Source organism: Anarrhichthys ocellatus, unplaced genomic scaffold (assembly GCF_004355925.1).
Source record: "Anarrhichthys ocellatus isolate YVR2014 unplaced genomic scaffold, GSC_Weel_1.0 scaffold135, whole genome shotgun sequence".
Taxonomy (NCBI): domain Eukaryota; kingdom Metazoa; phylum Chordata; class Actinopteri; order Perciformes; family Anarhichadidae; genus Anarrhichthys; species Anarrhichthys ocellatus.
Window position 1 is genome coordinate 307,729 of NW_022280165.1, and position 19,068 is coordinate 326,796.

General features: G+C 43.6%; 1 protein-coding gene across 1 annotated transcript in view; it reads right to left on the reverse strand.

The window, feature by feature from the left end:
• The window catches only part of LOC116399912 (dynactin subunit 1-like), a 38,897-nt gene extending 20,701 nt beyond the window's left edge, over nucleotides 1-18,196 (reverse strand). The window contains exons 1-6 of the mRNA XM_031877400.1: nucleotides 16,954-18,196; nucleotides 11,251-11,496; nucleotides 7,995-8,103; nucleotides 6,286-6,317; nucleotides 5,408-5,452; nucleotides 597-614 (exon numbers count right to left, since the gene is read on the reverse strand). Coding sequence (XP_031733260.1) covers nucleotides 597-614; nucleotides 5,408-5,452; nucleotides 6,286-6,317; nucleotides 7,995-8,103; nucleotides 11,251-11,496; nucleotides 16,954-16,986 — 483 coding nt within the window. The 5' untranslated portion in view covers nucleotides 16,987-18,196. The remainder of the gene's footprint in view (nucleotides 1-596; nucleotides 615-5,407; nucleotides 5,453-6,285; nucleotides 6,318-7,994; nucleotides 8,104-11,250; nucleotides 11,497-16,953) is intronic.
• Between the last annotated feature and the right edge of the window lie 872 nt (nucleotides 18,197-19,068).

The window sequence follows — 19,068 nt, forward strand, 5'->3', positions numbered from 1 at the left end:
ACACACACACACACACACACACACACACACACACACACACACACACAGAGCTTGGGCACAGCCGTCTCTCTGGCTAGTTATCGTTCTTTATTGGATTAGAGCCGGACCATTCAGCAGAAATTAGCCCGAGCTAACAGCTAACAGCTGTACCTCTTAAGCTGTGGTGTCGTGCTGTAGATACGAGGACAGGCTGTACTGAGATCAGCCTGTTTGCTACCTTCATCTGCAACCAAGAGTGAAATCATGTGACTCCCCTCTGATGGTAAAAAGAGCTTCTGCATGATGAGGCCGAATAAAAGAGAAAAGCTTGTGCTGTCCACACAAATACAACTGCACACACATGGATAGGCATGGAATAATTCTGCACAAATCAGTGCTGAGCAACAGATAAACTGATGAAATGGTCAAATACGGTCACAACCGAGCTGCAGCTACGCTTCTACTTCCAAACTGAGAATATCAGAGATCGCTTGAGAGAAAATAAAAAGGGCGATTATCATCAATGACGTTCACAGCAGCCCTGCAACAAGACACATGCATGGTGACAACAACAACAACATCCTAACAGAAAAGGACCATCATATGGAGTTCTGTACCTTCCGGGGTGCAGGAGTCTGTCTCATCATATTTGCAAGAGAAGACGACACACACACACACACAGTCACCAAGAAATACACACACACACACACACACACACAGGAAGGTGATAAAACAGGTAAAGATGTTCGATCCACAGAGACCAGGACGGACGGACGGATGGACGGACAGACAGGCAGGCAGACCGACAGACAGCTGAAGCCGAACAGACAGACAGGCAGCCACTCAGGCCGGGAAGCTGCAGTGGTGGAAATGGCCGCAGCGATGTTTTCCCAGGCTCCCCCTCCCTTCCTCTGTCCTCCTGCTATCGTCCTCCTTTATGTCCTCCTGCTCAGCTGCTCTCATAATCCTCAGTCGGTGCCTCCCTCTCCTTTCTCCGTTTACGACTCGGACATCTCGCTGCCGAGAGCCTTCCGACCTGCTTCTGCTCACAAGGAGACGCCTCGCCTCCGCTAACCTTCCTCTCTCCCCTCCTGTCTCATTCCCCCCCCCCCCCCCCCCTTATCGCTCTGCTTGTTGTGATTGGCCAGCCCAGCCAATGCCCTGCTCCTGCATTACATCACTGTGCAGCCTCCTCCCTCCCTCCCTCCTCAAACACCCACTCGGGGGGGGGGGGGGGGGTGACATGGGACAAACAGAGGATGTGAGACGGAGGAGAGACGGAGGAGAGGGAGCAACATGAGCAGCAACGCCGATGCAAGCCTCTCTTGTCACCTAGCAACACTGGCAGAGCTCTGATCTGTAACATGTTAAAAAGTCTAAAAGTCTTAAACGTTGTTTAGTTTATCTGTTTATGATCTTTGTATCTGTTGTTGTAATGAAGTTTATCTTTATACTCCTTTTCATATTTTAACTCATTGTGTATCATTATGTAGTTTCATACATTATATGATGCAGTAAATGTGGACTCATCTGCAGTCATTAAGGGTGAGCAGTATGAATACTTTATACTACTCCATTACATTAAGACATATACATTATGATGTAATGTTATAGGTTATGCTGTCCATCCTTTCCAGCTGCAACACATTCATGTATGACGATATGATATGTATGAATCTGAACTGGTCCATTCTGCAGAATGAATACTTTTACTTTTGGTACTTTCAGTATATTTTGAATGCAGGGCGTGTACTTGTACCACAGTATTTGTACACTAGTATTGCTACTTGAACTCAGAGTACTGTCCATACCTAACAGTGTATTTGTTCTATTCTGATTACTTGTTAATTAAAAGAAACTTTACAAAATGGATTAAAACATTCAGTGTTAAAATAGCCGATTAAGACTCAAAGTAGACGCTAGTCTTGAGCTCTACATGTAACACTGACTGTTGTAAAAAAGGGGATTTTAGTATAAACAGTGATTTAACAGGTCAGTTCATTCCTCTGCTCCACTAATCTCTTCTCTGCACCAGCAGCAGGGCGAGAGAGCATGTAAGAGGATTCATTAAACAGGAATACTCTGATCAGCTGCGAGCTTTAAACCTGAAGTACTTTCACATTGTGGGCTGTGATGAAACTCGGCTATACAGTAAATACAGAGAGGTTGTTTTTCTTTGTGAGATTATATGAGAAAGACTGAAGCAGAACTTGAGAGTTCAGGCTGCTGAAGCGGAGAGAAGAAGTGTTTACACGTATCCGTTACAGAGAATCTGTCCTGATGAAATATTAAACACCGACTAAGTGCTGCTCTGAGACGACGAACGCTGGAGTGATGGGGTGAGACAGACGGAGATGTATCAGGTTCCAGCACGCGCGCCTGCACGCACACGCACACGCACACGCACGCACACGCACACACACGGCTCTGCCGCCTCCAGCAGGACGGCGAGGGGATGAAATGAGCGCTCAGGAAGCACAAACGCAGCATCAGCAACACGCTCGGCTTGCACTAAGCGGGCAGAACGGTGACGGTTATTTCACTCAGGGAAACTGGAGAGAGACGCGTGATGCACAAGAAGTCTATCGCAGCCGACAGCAATAAAAGAAGCAAAATCAAAGTTATTTACACTTCGTCCCGCTCACTCGTCTGATTTAAAGACGTGTTGATGACGACTCTGCTGTCGAGAAACAGACTTCATGACGATCATAATCTTATTACTATGAAAACAAAGAACAATAAATTGAGCTTTGTTCATTTACTACATTGATTCACACTGTATCTGTTATTTTATTGATTCATTTATTTATTCATTCATATATTTATCTATCTATCTTTTTATCTATTATTTATTCATTCATCTATCTATGTATCTTTCTACCTATTTATGTATCTTTTTATCTATTTATTCATTCATTCATGTATTCATACATGTATTTATTATTGAACACGTTGTGGTTCCATGAATACAACACGTTCCTTCCCTTCTCTTTAAAATAAAGACTGGATAATAAATCTATAACTTTAACTGGAGGAACAGAAGGTTCAGACTTAGTTGAACTATTTAAAGTAGAGAATAGTTCACCCTTTCATATGTTCTGTCTCGTCTGTAACGATGTACAGGAGACGATAAAGTAGAACCGAGCTGACAGGAAATCCATCCTCTGCAGCAGGTCTGTTCTCAGGTCTGTTCTCTGCAGGTGGAGGCGTCACCGCCTGACATTTATCAGCATGTATGAGTCAGCGGAGGATGAATATTAAAGAGAACTGAACCGAGTCGTGATGAATCCCCGGAGGGTGCAACATAAAACTCACAACATATCATATTTCTGCATTATATTCTGATGGCGTCTCATTCGCAGCATGTTAAGATGAAACATGAACATCACGGCTGTTCCTGATGAAGCTGGAAGGACTCAAGTATTTTAGGGTTGAACACCAGAGCTCCACTGCTGTGCTACGTCGTCACATCTCTGACTTCTTTATTGCCTTCTTTGATAGTTAGAATAGATTTGATTGTTAAAACTTGTAATCTTTTTACCAAAACACATGAACAGTACAGCAGAAAGGTTTGAACTGGGTTCTTATGGATCAGATGAAATGCTGAGGCTTACTGACAGTAGAGAGTGAGACGGATACAATAAGACAAATACATTTACAATTATATTTGAATGAATCTGAATCTTCAAAGAATCTGGTGATTTCTATGATTTATAAAATACAATTGATAAAATATTTAGCATTTTTACTTGATAAATGACTAAAACCTAACAATCCATGATCAACATTGATGACCTTTATATTCCCGTTGATGGACTTATGAGCCCAACCAGCCCCACACATCACATGTGTCTTAGTGCGTCAGTGTTAAACCAACACGGCTGCAAAGTGAAGCTGACTGCTCTCAGCTGGATCCTGTTCATACAACCTCCCCTCTGAATGCCACAAACCCAACGTTTACATGTTATTGAGAGCTTCGTGCTGAATATCATGCGAGTAAGATTCTCTCAGAACCGGACTGTTGGATCAAACATGTCGGTGCTCCTGATTCACGCAGAAATAACCACGAAAACAGGAAAACAGCTGAGTCAGCATGCAGACCAACAAAGGGTACATCTCAAGTCTCTTAATGTCATCCCCGTTTCCTTCACTTGGGTCCTTTCCTTGCGTCTTAGTCCCTCCCACCAGGGATGCATGGAGGAAACCATGCGAGGAGAGAGGAACGAGGAGATATGTTTTAAGAGACATGAGACGTCCTTTCCTCAGCTGCGTCACGTGAAGCGACGTCTGTTTCTGATGACGGTGGATCAGCTGATCACAGCTGATCAGCTGTCAGTCGGCTTTAACAGCTGGAGAGACTTTTGATAAGTTTGTGTCTGTTCACATGATCACTGTACTTAATAACAGTAACTAATAACACTAATAACTAATAAAGACACACAGTGATCACCACTGTAGAGGTGTTTCTCTCTGTAGTCTGTTAAACTGTGTCCTGTGTTCTGTTTATAAGCTCAGGATCCATTTCTACCGGCGGAATGCGATCGTCTTATTTATGAATTATTTGCGTCTGTACGTTTTGAAATTGTGACTGTGACGTCATTATTAAATAACCCAGAATATGATTATTGTTTCTCTTAAATGATAAAACTCATCAAACACTCAGGAATGATGTAAAAAGTGTTTCGTCTCTCAGCTCTCTCTGACTTTAATTGTATTCATAATAAAGTTATTGAGGGAAACATCAGATCATGAAAACACAAATCTTTCTAATAAATGTAGAAAGTTGTTTGTGGTCCTTTTGTTGTTCAGACTACAATGAACTTTTATTTAAACCAGATGTTGAATCAGAAACCTAATCAAATATAAACTAGAGTTTACTCTGATCCGTCTTCACTCTGGTGTTAAACTCAGTCAGTCAGTCTGATCGGCTGCAGCGTCCAATCACATGACTGATGAACAGTGAGGGGGCGTGTCGGCCGTTAAAAGACTTCCTGGAAGTCTGTTCTCATGGTTCCTCGCTCATGGCTCCTCCGAGGTCCCTCCTCCATCCGCCATCCTCAGAGCTACATTAGAGCTTTGGGACAGCCATCAATATGGCGGCGCAGAAACAACTTCCGGTTCAAGCGAGGATCGAGGAGCGAGGAAACGACAATTAAGAGACTTGAGAAGTACCCATACACATACAGAGCAGAGCAGAGAGCCCGGGGAGGGGCGGTCACGTGACAGGAAGTGGACACACGCGCCACCTCTCGCTCCCTTCATTCGCTCACATTCACGCTCGCATGAACACAGAGCGGCTCGGCAACAAGGCCACGGATAGGCGGTGTGTGGCGAGGTGTGAGGCATCATGGGTAAAACAATGAGCACGAGGCCGTTAGCCATGCAGCAGCGAGGTCACTACAGTCATCAACACAACATCACACTGTACCGAGGTCACAGAAACATGCAGCACCTTTTTGGGCTTCACTCCTCGCTGCGTGGTCGGAGGAAAGAAGGGAAGGAAGTGAGGAAGGAAGAGAGGAAGGAAGAGTTTGTCAGAGGCATGCTGGAGGTGATGGGGGGGGGGGGGGGGGGGGGGGGGGGGGTGCTGAGGAGAGTCGGTGGATCAGAGACCTCCATCCAATAAACACTTCATTCACCTTCACACACTTCATTCAGCTCATTCTCACACAAACTGCTCACAGGAAGGTATTAATATAAACTTGTTATTATAGTAATATGCTACGTTTGTGTTTTATATAAGTAAACGTCGCCCTCTGCTGGTCACATATGAACACAGAACCTTCAGCTCGGGTTTGATTTGGAAGTTTGTCTAATTTGTTAAACTCATAATTATTATTTAAGATTATCTAAAAGAAAATTGTATTTCTTATAAATTTCAATGTATTTTAATTATGGACGGAGATTCTTCTCCTTTTACAGCCGTATAACAAAGAAGAGTTAATCTCACGTTTGTAGTATTTAAGGATATGTATATTACTCCTTCGTACTGTAAACTCATACTTCTAACTTCCAGATTGTCGGTGTGTCCCTCCTTCAGCGTCAACAACTACTGCACATGCAATGCACTCAGAGATGTTCAGTTACTCTCTTTAGACTGAAGTCAAACTATTGAGTGAAATAAATGAACTTGATCACCTGTGAACCTGTGAAAGAGGAAGACTTTCTCTGATAAAGTCTGAAACAGCAGAGCAGGTGTGGCAACAGCAACACACAGGGTTTCCTTTAGATAACATAGAGTTTGTGTGTGTGTGTGTGTGTCCTGATTTCCTGCAGGTCACTGTGTCACAGCGTTATCCGACTCACCAGTTTCGTGGACTTGGGCGTCCCCAGGATCTCTGAGGAGATAAAAAAAGAGAAACAAAGAAAGTGAGAAACGTAAGTAAATATTATATTATGATCAGTGTTTATCATCTTTAACGAGCTGTAAAGTCCCACAAAGATCCTGCTGCAAACAGATGAAGGCCAACACGGATACTTTCAGAGACACAGTCGCATGTGGAACATCTGTTTTGCTGTTTTGGGTAATAGTGCATAAAGTGCTACAACAAATACTAGAATATAAAGGTCTAAAATAGTCGTTTAAATACTAGAAGTAAGCAAAAGAGCCAATAAAAGGAGCTGGGAGGAGTTTGGGCCACAACAAAGAAACGACTGATAATCACTTCAGAAATCTTCTTAATTGGAAAAACAGACGCATCTCTTAAAGACACGAAGCTCAGCTGGAATAAAAATGGGAATAATGGAGATTATACGAGACTCTGAACATCTGAACAGCACTGCTGATAAATCCATCAGCAGGACAGAGGAGGAACAGTGTGAATGTATTTCACATGTTGTTGTTTTATACAGTTTGTTTTTTATTGTTTGATGTTGCAAATCTCCCAATAAAAATCTAAATCACGCAGGTCACGTGATATTTATTGTTTTTTTCTAAACTGATGGTATTTGTTGTAATTATTTCGATTATTTTCAAACTCCTGTGGTTTGGATTTTAGTTGTTTAATTTAATTTAATTGTTTTTACTGTAAAACACTTTGAACTTTATTTTGAAAGATACTAAATAAAAAAACATATTTGTATTATTATTATTATAATTATTATTACACTATATTCCTCAGCAGATGACGATACGATCAAAAGCTCCCGAACAGCTATTAATGTCACTTGTTATGTCAACTGTTATTACTGTGTTGTTATTACTGTGTTGTTATTACTGTATTGTTATTACTATGTTGTTATTACTGTGTTGTTATTACTGTGTTGTTATTACTACTATCTGGCAGTTGAAGCTTGAATCTGTTGCTTGATTATTTTGTCTCATCTCTTCGTCTAACATTAAAGACAAACGTCTGTTAGTCTGAGGCGGTAAGAAGAAGATGTTCGCTGTCAGCAGTAGAAAGACGACGTGTTGCAGTTTAGTTCGACATCATTAGAACATCTGCAGAGCTTTAACGGACCGGCAGTGCACACAGAGGGATTCACACCCACAACCTTGTGCAGAGTGGAGGACTCACTCATGAAACCAGAGCCTGTAATGAGAAACTTACCGAAGCACATTTATATTTCAGACCTTTAGCAGAAACCACATGAGCTACAGAGAGAGAGCAGGTGGGGTTACACTGCCTTGCTTAAGGGCACGTATACACTCATACAGCAATGGAGACGTGACTGATGTGGTGATGAATCCATTCTGATAAAAAGAAAGTACCTGTAAACTGACAGAAATAACATTGAAGCTGCTCTTAAGATGCAGAAAGACTCGGTTTACTTTACGACCAATCAGGAGAAAGGAGGCAGGAAGATGTAGACGGTGTTTAGCATCATCAGCTATCAGACGGATCGACTTCTTAAGAAAGCAGCACAAACACTTTGATGTGGTGATAAAACCTGCAACCCGTCAGTTACCAAAGAGGTGTGAGTTGGACCGCAGTGCCATGAATCAGAGAATACTGTTTTTATTAATGTCACAAGAAGGTGATGAGGACCAAAGACAGAACCATCTGTGTCCTTACCTCGTTTGGGAACCTTGCCGGTGCCGGTGCCGGTGCCGGTGCCGGTGCCGGTGCCGGGCTCAGGCGTCTCCGGAGACGTTGTGTCGGCCCCGTCGTTAACCAGCTGGATCTGAGATGGACAGAAAGCAATAAGAGTTATTTATGTCCTCCAACGACTCTCAGAGCTGGCAAGGAAGGGAGCCACAACAAACAACATTTATTCATGTTCATTCAAATATATATCAGGTGAGTCGTAATGTTTCTGCGTTGCAGAGACGCTGAGCGGTGTGTGTGTGTGTGTACCTGAGCAGCTGGCTCACAGCAGGTAACATCTACTCTCCGTGTTCACTCAACAACAACAAAGGCCTCAAGCAGGAATCACCATCAAATACATTCCTTCTTAAGTGTCAAGTGATTTAACAGCATTCTCTGTTCGGTGACGTACGTACAGTTGTGTGAAAAAGTGTTTGCCCCCTTCCTGATTTCTTATTTTTTTGCATGTTTGTCACACTTAAATGTTTCAGATCATCAAACAAATTTAAATATTAGACAAAGATAACACAAGCAAACACAGTTTTTAAGTGAAGGTTTTTATTATTAAGGGGGGAAAAAAATCCAAACCTACATGGCCCTGTGTGAAAAAGTGATTCCCCCCCCCTGTTAAAACATAAATTAACTGTGGTTTATCACATCTTTGGAAAGCTGAGTTCAATTTCTCTAGCCACAGCCAGGCCTGATTACTGCCACACCTGTTCTCAATCAAGAAATCACTTAAATAGGACCTGCCTGACAAAGTGAGGTAGACCAAAAGATCCTCAAAAGCTAGACATCATGCTGCGATCCAAAGAAATTCAGGAACAAATGAGAAACAAAGTAATTGAGATCTATCAGTCTGGAAAAGGTTACAAAGCCATTTCTAAAGCTTTGGGACTCCAGCGAACCACAGTGAGAGCCATTATCCACAAATGGCGAAAACATGGAACAGTGGTGAACCTTCCCAGGAGTGGCCGGCCGACCAAAATTACCCCAAGAGCGCAGCGACGACTCATCCAAGAGGTCACAAAAGACCCCAGAACAACATCCAAAGAACTGCAGGCCTCACTTGCCTCAATTAAGGTCAGTGTTCATGACTCCACCATAAGAAAGAGACTGGGCAAAAATGGCCTGCATGGCAGAGTTCCAAGACGGAAACCACTGCTGAGCAAAAAGAACATAAAGGCTCATCTCAGTTTTGCCAGAAAACATCTTGATGATCCCCAAGACTTTTGGGAAAATACTCTGTGGACTGACGGACACAAGTTGAACTTTTTGGAAGGTGTATGTCCCATTACATCTGGCGTAAAAGTAACACGGCATTTCAGAAAAGGAACATCATACCAACAGTAAAATATGGTGGTGGTAGTGTGATGGTCTGGGGCTGTTTTGCTGCTTCAGGACCTGGAAGGCTTGCTGTGGTAAATGGAACCATGAATTCTGCTGTCTACCAAAAAATCCTGAAGGAGAATGTCCGGCCATCTGTTCGTGACCTCAAGCTGAAGCGCACTTGGGTTCTGCAGCAGGACAACGATCCAAAACACACCAGCAAGTCCACCTCTGAATGGCTTAAGAAAAACAAAATGAAGACTTTGGAGTGGCCTAGTCAAAGTCCCGACCTGAATCCAATTGAGATGCTGTGGCATGACCTTAAAAAGGCGGTTCATGCTCGAAAACCCTCCAATGTGGCTGAATTACAACAATTCTGCAAAGATGACTGGGCCAGAATTCCTCTACAGCGCTGTAAAAGACTCATTGCCAGTTATCACAAACGCTTGATTGCAGTTGTTGCTGCTAAGGGTGGCCCAACCAGTTATTAGGTTTAGGGGGCAATCACTTTTTCACACAGGGTCATGTAGGTTTGGATTTTTTTTTCCCTTAATAATAAAAACCTTCATTTAAAAACTGCATTTTGTGTTTACTTGTGTTATCTTTGTCTAATATTTAAATTTGTTTGATGATCTGAAACATTTAAGTGCGACAAACATGCAAAAAAATAAGAAATCAGGAAGGGGTCAAACACTTTTTCACACAACTGTATATACAGACCGTCTGCGTCTCTTCATTGTGGAATTAAGAATAATGAATTTGGAGTTTATGAGTATTTTGGCACGAGAACTTCCACAGTTTATGAGTTAGCTGTTGGGAATATTCTCTGCCTCTGGGTCTTCATCAGGGAACTTCCTCAACGATGTAACATCACCTGTGATGGATATATTGAAGTGCTTCTCCATGACGCTCACATTTCCTTGACTGTTCTTCACGGGCTGCTTTGCTTCAGAGACACACCTTCTGTATGTAACGTCATGTGAGACCGTCCTGCTCTATATCTGTCTCTCTGTGGTGACGCAGCATTCACAGCTGCATTTCATACCGACACCGTTACACTTGTTCTATTTTCACCTGCTGGTTTTAAATGATTCATTACTTATTTTTACTTTTTACCAGACAGGTAAACCTTACAAACACACGTTCATCAAGTTAACCAAACCTCACAGAAGAAACAGATGTGAAGTTTGCTTTCGGATCAGAGTGTGAAATGAGGCCCGATGTGTCTGAGAAGTTTAGAAGGTACCCTGTGAAGATGTAGAGCTCTAGGAGCGATATAGTGCAGCTGTTTCCCTTGTTGTGTGTCTTGTGTACACACACACACAGACACACTGCTGTCAATGGTTCCACATCATACTACAGGTGGTGAAATGAGCTAAGAAACGCTGCACTGTACCAGCAGAGAGAGGGAAGAGGAAGACTGCTGGTGTAATAAATACTTTAGAAACGTTGTCTGTAGAAGAGCTTTACCTCAAAACAACCTTCCACAATGAGAACACTACAGGAGCTCATTAAATCCCCATGAAACTGAAGCAGTGACAACAAGACAAGTCTCACTACTTTCCTTTCTTTCCCTTGGGATGCATTGTCTCCTACAGGCCACCGTAGATAACATATGCTAATGTAATACGCAGTGGCATTTTGCAGGATTTGTTCTGAGAGTAAAAAATAAATCAGAAAACAAGCAAAGACGCAGCCTGAAGCAGAAATATCAACCGCCACACAAACCCACTGCGTCAGATGAAAGTAAAACAGAATCTCAAACATCTCACAAAGTCAGAAAGTAAACAATAGACAGGTGGGGGTGTACTGGTTGGGTGCTAGATGGTGGAGACAATGACATCATCCTCTTCTTTAGATCTCCAGCTCTACACATGACAGGAAAGTAAAGTAAATAACTATTGTTGTCGTTTACCTGCGATTGTCTCACAAATATCCCACGGTTCTCCTCGCAGGTGAAGTAGCGCTTGCCCTGCACGGTGCCGTCGTTCTTGCCCTTGGCCTCGTCCAGGATGACTCCCACCCATTTCCCGGAGGCGAAGAGCGTGTTGCCGATGTAGGCCACCGTGCCCTGCTGCCCCTTCCCAATCACCTCCACCAGGGAGCCCACTTTGACGGGCCGCCCGCCCCCGTCCGAGCTCATCCTGCTGCTGCCGCTGGTCTGAGGTGGGACGAAGAACACACACACTGTTAAAACACACACTGCTAAAACACACACTGCTAAAACACTGTTCACTCCTCTAAATATACATATCAGTATAGGGAGTTTCTTCTTCTTCTCTGGAGGAGAGTCTGAGGTAATAACCCTCAGTCGTGGGTGTTCACCAGACTGGGAATGAAAGACACTATCAAGTTGCATTGTGGGTAGTGTAGGATCTCGTGGCTTTGAAGATTGATGAATACTCGGGATTTAAAGCTGGGACATCCTGGACCCAGTAGCACCAAATGTGACCACAAGTCCCCCGACTTTGAAGCGCAATACTACACAGCTGCAGCAACCCTTCAGGACGGTCTAACCAGGAGACAACCTGCATTCTCTCTAGTGTCCACCAGGGGGCGACTCCTCTGGTTGTATAGAAGTCTATGAGAAAATGACTCTACTTCTCTCTTGATTTATTACCTCAGTAAACATTGTAAACATGAGTTTATGGTCTCAATCTCTAGTTTCAAGTCTTCTTCAATACAGCATGATGTTCATTTAGTACATTATGGTCCATTTAGAGTCAAACAGACCATAAAGCAGGGGATGCTTTAGGGCGGGGCTACACGGTGATTGACAGGTCGCTAACAGAGCACTACGTCCCTCCTCCGCAGTCCAAATGTGGTCACTTCCATTCACTGGCTGCAAAAAATCTAAGATGACAAAGTCCAAAAATCAAAGATGGCGACGGCCAAATTGCCAAACTCAAGGCTTCAAGACCCGAGTCCACAAACCAACGTGTGACGTCACGATGTCCACGTCTGATATCTAGTCTATGCTCTGACTCTAAACATTATAAACGGGATTCAACATCCAAAGAATGCTCGATGCTTATGAGGATTATTTAGGACCATCCTATCACAACTGCGGACATATCAGTGCATTCTGAACAATCCATCTTCACTTCAACTTACTCACCGTGATGATAGAAGCTGCCTGGCCATTAGCATTCATGAAACTTCTTTTAACAATCTGCATTCATTGCTAATGCATCACAGACTTAGATTACATGTAATGCTTGAAATCAGTTCCAAACCACAAGATGAGATCTAACTTGAGTTGTAACTTGAGCTCAATATCTGCTTATACAAGAGCAGATGCCAGAAATTTCTCTTACTGTACTTACTGTACATTTTAACAGCTTATCAAACATTGTGTGGCATTCAATTTCTCTCTAAAGCACAATCTAACTCCAACCTGACAACCAAAGGCTTGTAATGTCATGACTGCAGTGCACGAGCATCACAAGCTGCAGGACATCTCTTACAGGACGGTGTGAGCACACACAGACGAGCTGCTGAGGGAAGAGAAGTAGTTCTGTGTCATTCTGACCCACTGAGCCTCATCTTTCACTCTCTTCATGTCAAACACACGCCTAAGAGCAGCAGCGCTCTGGTGATGGGTCCAGCAGCATGATGACGTGTGGGGAACACATCGCGCAGTAAAAAGGTTTCGAGACGGGCCGCAATATTTAGTAATCAAATAATCCTGCATAACCCAATTTACAGTGCGATGTCCTAGAAGTGCTGGTGACTCAGCAGAACAGAGAGGAGCCGATAGAGAACACGCTGAACACTCACCGTCTGTGTTTAAAGGTTGAGGACAGTGAACAGACAAACAGCAGCAACGTGAAGGTCTTCTGAAATATGAAATGTTATAATCCGTCTCTTCCTCTGGTGTTCTGTGATCATGTTGTGTGATCAGCATCTCGATCTGTGACTCTACTGTCAGACCTTTAGTCTTCATTGCTGATTATAAACACCTTCTATGCCTTCGATTAACTCAGAGAAACACTCAGAAATATCAAACTAAACATTCAAGAACTCATTTAGTTGATATGATTGCCGTGTTTGATGCTCTTAACGACATCGATAGTTTTTAAAAATCAAATAACAAAATATCGTCAAAATAAACAGTTTTTAATGATTCTGTGATCATTTAAACAGCAATAATATTAGTTTAATAATAAAACAAGTACTTTTGGTCTGCATGAGTTCATCGACCCGAGCATCAAGAATAACTTTAGAGAAATAAACACTCTTCTCTTTACTGATGAGGTCATACAGAGGTCACACAGAGGTCATATTACATTTTATAATTAGCTAAAAGTTCCTGAAAAGTAACTTTAAGCAGGATTTTGAATTCAGGACTTTTACTTTTTCTTCTTACTTATTGGCCGCCATACACACTAATATATATCTGCAATAAGCTAATATCAGTCAGTTTATGGGCACAATAACCAATCATTATAGCCCATCACTGACAGGGTTTAAACACTGCAGGCAGCGAGACTTCCTGCTTGGTCATGTGTTCCAACGAACAGCCAGTGATGGATCATATCTGTGTCTAGAGTCTAGAGTCTAGACTCTAGACACAGTCTATTTGTGTCTAGACTCTAGACTCTAGACATCATATCTGTGTCTAGAGTCTAGAGTCTAGACTCTAGACTCTAGACATCATATCTGTGTCTAGACTCTAGACTCTAGACACAGATATGATCTAGACTCTAGACTCTAGACATCATATCTGTGTCTAGAGTCTAGAGTCTAGACTCTAGACACAGTCTATTTGTGTCTAGAGTCTAGATCATATCTGTGTCTAGAGTCTAGAGTCTAGATCATATCTGTGTCTAGAGTCTAGAGTCTAGACTCTAGACTCTAGACACAGATATGGTCTAGACCAGAGGTAGCCAACACGGTGCCCGCGGGCACCATGTGAGTCGCCTGCAAGGCATGTTCTAAAAATAGCACTCCCCATGGAGCTCCGTCTAAAAGTTGTAGTTTCTGTTCATTTTGAATCAAAAACGCTTGCATTCATGTAGATTTTAAAAGGAAGAGGCCGCCGCACCGCACTGGGTTTTCAGGTTCCGAATGGCGGGCGCTTCCCGTTGGCACCGGACGCACCTGACGCGCCGCCCCCGCCGCGATCGCACACCGTCGTCAGGTCCGTCAGTCCTCGGAACAGGCCGCGGGGCAACAACTCGTGGGTGGCGGGGGTAGAGGCGAGGCAACGCAGTACGACCGAAAAGGCGCAGACTAGAGGTTTGAACGCAGGCGACCAAAGACGCTCGCGTGCCTCGGAGGGTTGGATCCCCCCTCGGCTATAGACGAGACTTTTTACTAGTTTCTCGTGGAGAAAAGGGTACCCAAAAAAAAGCTGTGTCGGTGACTACAGACTACAGGCCGGCATGCAGGCTTCATTGCGCAATGCAAAGTTGACCCAGATTTCCCAAAATGTGGTGATTAGTACGAATGTAATAGGATTCATTTAAAAATGTCAAAGAGTTGATTTTTTTTATTCTACATAACTGATAATTTGTATAAACATGGGACAGAGTTCATGATTTGTTCAAAAATGTTACGAAGGTAGTGGTTAGTACAAACGAGTCGTGATGTGAAGATATGACTTAATGATTTCCTAAAATGTTTTAGAAGTGATCATTTTTACAAAAATATAACAGGTGCGATTTTGAACAAAATACACAATCATTGTTAATAATTAATGTGAGGAATAATTAACATTGACATGTGATCAGTGTCTTCACATATATTATTATTATTATTAAAAGGTGATCTGTGCAACTTTGTTATTGAGGAAGTTTGTATCAAACAAGTAGCCCTTCGTACTGCTCAGTACCCTTGAAGTAGCTCTGTTTCAAAAAGGTTGGTGACCCCTGATCTAGACTCTAGAGTCTAGAGTCTAGATCATATCTGTGTCTAGACACAGATATGATCTAGACTCTAGACTAACAGAGGAACCAGCAGTGACATGGAGAGCAATGCAAAGCGAGTGGCCGTTAGGAGCTGGACAGCAGAAGAGGTAAAAATACATCAGACTGTAATACGTGGCGGTTAAACCTAATACTCAGCCGTCCATAGTGTACGAGTTGACGGCATTTAATCAGTAAGTCTGTAGGAATGTGGTCATATAGAGAGTTTGTTTCAGTGCTCTTTAAACATAAGCTTTAACACGGTGTCACTTCTTATGAGGCATTTTGAACGATTTACATTCTCAATCACAGCCGCTGAACAACAGATTTATAGATATCATCACTCATAACACCGAGGGAACCAATCTTCACTTATTCTATTCTCAGCAAATCAGCCCAACTAATAAAGGATGATCTTATCTTATCTTATGTTAGAGGAAACTAACTCTGGCAGAACTCACAGCTACAGAATCAGTTTCTCTCTTAAACATTATCAGGAAGAGAAGCAATGATCAGCTCTCCTTCTGGAAGGTGTTCATATAAAACCAGACGTCACTAAACAGAAAGTGTTCTTTTATGAACATCATCACATTGCAGCAGCAGTTATACAGACCCTGAGTTCCCATGATTGCGTACAGTCTAATTAACCTTATAATTCATGAGCAATATGAAAACAGACCTTTGAGCTGCTTCTTTGCTGTAAACGCGCCCTAACGTCCATCGTCTACGTCACAGTCTAGAGATCTGTTATTCAAGCTGTAACATCCACTTAAATCCATCAAACACTCCAGATTCATAACAGAGGCATGACTCTGTGGTTTACGTGCTTCAGGAACACTCACATGCACCCGACAACAATCTGCAATCAAACAGCCTTTGGGGTTATAAATCCTTTAAAGTCATAAAACAACTAAAAGAAGAGAGTTGTGAATGCGCTGCTCTGCTCCGGCCACCGGTCTGTAATGAAGCCTTCAGTGTTGTTTGGTCACCGCTCCGACATGTTTCCATGTGCTGAAGGCAGAGACGACCCGAGGAGGGCGTGCTGAATTATTTAGTGACACTCTACTCTTAAAGCTCACGCCGACTGTAATGCTTTAAAAGCAGATAACAACAGAGACACAGCCTCATGTGCTGCACCGTAACACCGGCATTGGTATCAGACGGTATTGCTACTGAAGAGCTGTCATGCACACGACTTTAAGAGATGGTCACCATGTCATGCCGGCTGTATTACAAAGTGAGCGTCTCTTCTCCATAAGTAAGGAGGTGTTTCTGTGAGTGTCTGATGTCATCGCTGACTCAAGAGACGGATGACAAACAGGAAGTCCTCTGGTGCTCATGGATTGTGTGTCCAGTGTCTTATGATGACAAAAGGCCCTGATGGTCCGACTGTCGCGTCTCCTCTCGTACTTCAGAGAGCGGAGTCGTCACAGAGCTCTGAACCTGAACATCACAGCAGCAGCGTTGAACCCGGGGGGGCGATCTGAGCCGAACAAAGAGGCGACAACTCAGACAGAGCAATGCAGCGCTGAACTGGATTAGAAACCCTTCTATTCAAAGTAGGAATCGACTCGGAGATGATGACAGGGTGAAACAAATTGAACAGACACAACAGAAACAACGCCGCAGCGACTAGGACCAACTTCAAACAGCACAGACCGGCCCATTCATTCCCCTCCCGGGATGATAAGCACCTCGTACTCACTCACCCGGGTGTACGTGCTCCTCCTAGTCTGTGACATGTTTCCTGCTCGCCTGTCTGGACTGCAGGAGTGTTATTGGGGAGAGCGTCGGCCAGACAGAAGGGGGTCTAGGAGAGGTGTGTGTGGTGGGGGGGTTAGATGATGCTGCCGGAGCGTCTCTCTTCCTCTCTTCACAGAATCACACCATCCCTCTCCTGATCCAGCACAGCCTCAGCTCTCCACAGTCCTCTGCTGCTGCCAGAGGAGAGCCGGCAGGGATCCTGCGGCTCAGTAAAGCAGAAGGTTTTACGAAGGGGCAGACGGTGGACGATCGGACCCTGACGAACGGACCGGAGGAAACACCATCAAGGCTCGGTCTGCTGTGAGTGCATCAGCTGAGCGGCAGCACTGCTCTGCGCTAGTGTCTGCAGGAGGGAGTGTGGTTTAGGCCCAGACTGAGGAACTGGGTCCTAAAGCCTGCAAATACACCTCTTCTCAAAACAGCTTCTCACAATAAACCTGACAGTCTTTATTCCCATTGCATTACCTCGCAGTATGCACATGCATCATGTGGCGTGATGCAGAGGTTTGGAGTTGCAGGAACGCTCAATCAAAGAGCAATTAAAGTCCTGAAGGGACAAATAATTAAAGCACAAAATGCCACAATAATCACTTCAGTTATGATAAATCAGTCAATAAAAACAAGGCCTTTAAGAGCATCAATGCAGCAAAGGAATACTATTAAAGAGCCAGATTACTGTCAAATGTCCTCAGAAAGGATTTCACTTTGGAAACAGAAACACGGCAGTAAGCACTTTCCAGTTCGACTCCATCTGATGCGGTTCCATTGTGGTGGAACACAAAGGCCATGCAGGGGATGCTCTGTAATGCAGCACACTGTAAGCTAAAGCCAGCGGATTGCATTCGGGCCGCCTGATGCCGTGGCCCGTCACAGAGCGAGGATTAACTCTCCTTTATCAGCCGTTATCAGCTAACTGCACGGCTGGGCTTTCTTTAAACTCTCATTCCCTTCTCTTTCTGTGTTGTCATCTTTTTTTTCGAAATGAAAGCAAACGCCGCAGGTTTATGTGTAAAAGCTTTCAGCTTAGAGGCTGATGAGAGATGTAAGAGCATCATTTCAGCATCAGAACAAAGAGAGACCCAGCCTTCAGGACGGGGACATATTTCTTTTACAGAATAATGCAACCAGACATGGACCAGGGCAACACAACGCACTGCCTGTGGGCTCAGTGTTGAGCACTAAACCTGCAGCAGGGGCGGACTGATTGAGGCAGTATGTTTGTGGCTTCAGGGCCTATAAATAGAACTCCCAAAATGACATTTAAAGTCTGGAAAACATCTTGAATATACAAAATTCAGCCCAATATTTCAGATGCGGAAGAGCTCTACACCTCTGCAGTCTCTTTGCACCCTTTTATGCAAATGATGAAGGCAGGACCAAAAGACGGGGTGTTGGGGATTCAGGTTGGGAGGGAGAGGAGAGAGGAGAGAGCCCTCGTCTCTCACTGAAGAAATAATAAGGAGACAACCAGCAGACAGCCAGAAATCAAAGAACAGCCTCCTTAAAGAAAAGGAGGACAATGGCAGAGAAAGAGGCGTCGCCGGCTGCTGCTGGGAGCCTTTTCACACCGAAACACAGGAACAGAGGCGACGCGACACGACCACACTGCAGGTCCAGGAGGGACAAAGAACGCCTCCAAACAAGGTAACCATGAGCATGTCTACTTCCTGGAAGCTGCCAATGATTAAGACTATTTAGGGGAAATATGAGTGAAGTTTGGCTTGTTGCATCGTTACGAAGATAGTTCAATCACGAGCTGATATGCAAACTGCTGCGTCATCAAGGAGTCATCATTCTGTGATCAAGGAGTCATCATTCTGTCATCAAGGTGTCATCAAGGAGTCATCAAGGAGTCATCATTCTGTCATCAAGGTGTCATCAAGGAGTCATCAAGGAGTCATCATTCTGTCATCAAGGAGTCATCATTCTGTCATCAAGGAGTCATCATTCTGTCATCAAGGTGTCATCAAGGAGTCATCAAGGAGTCATCAAGGAGTCATCATTCTGTCATCAAGGAGTCATCATTCTGTCATCAAGGAGTCATCATTCTGTCATCAAGG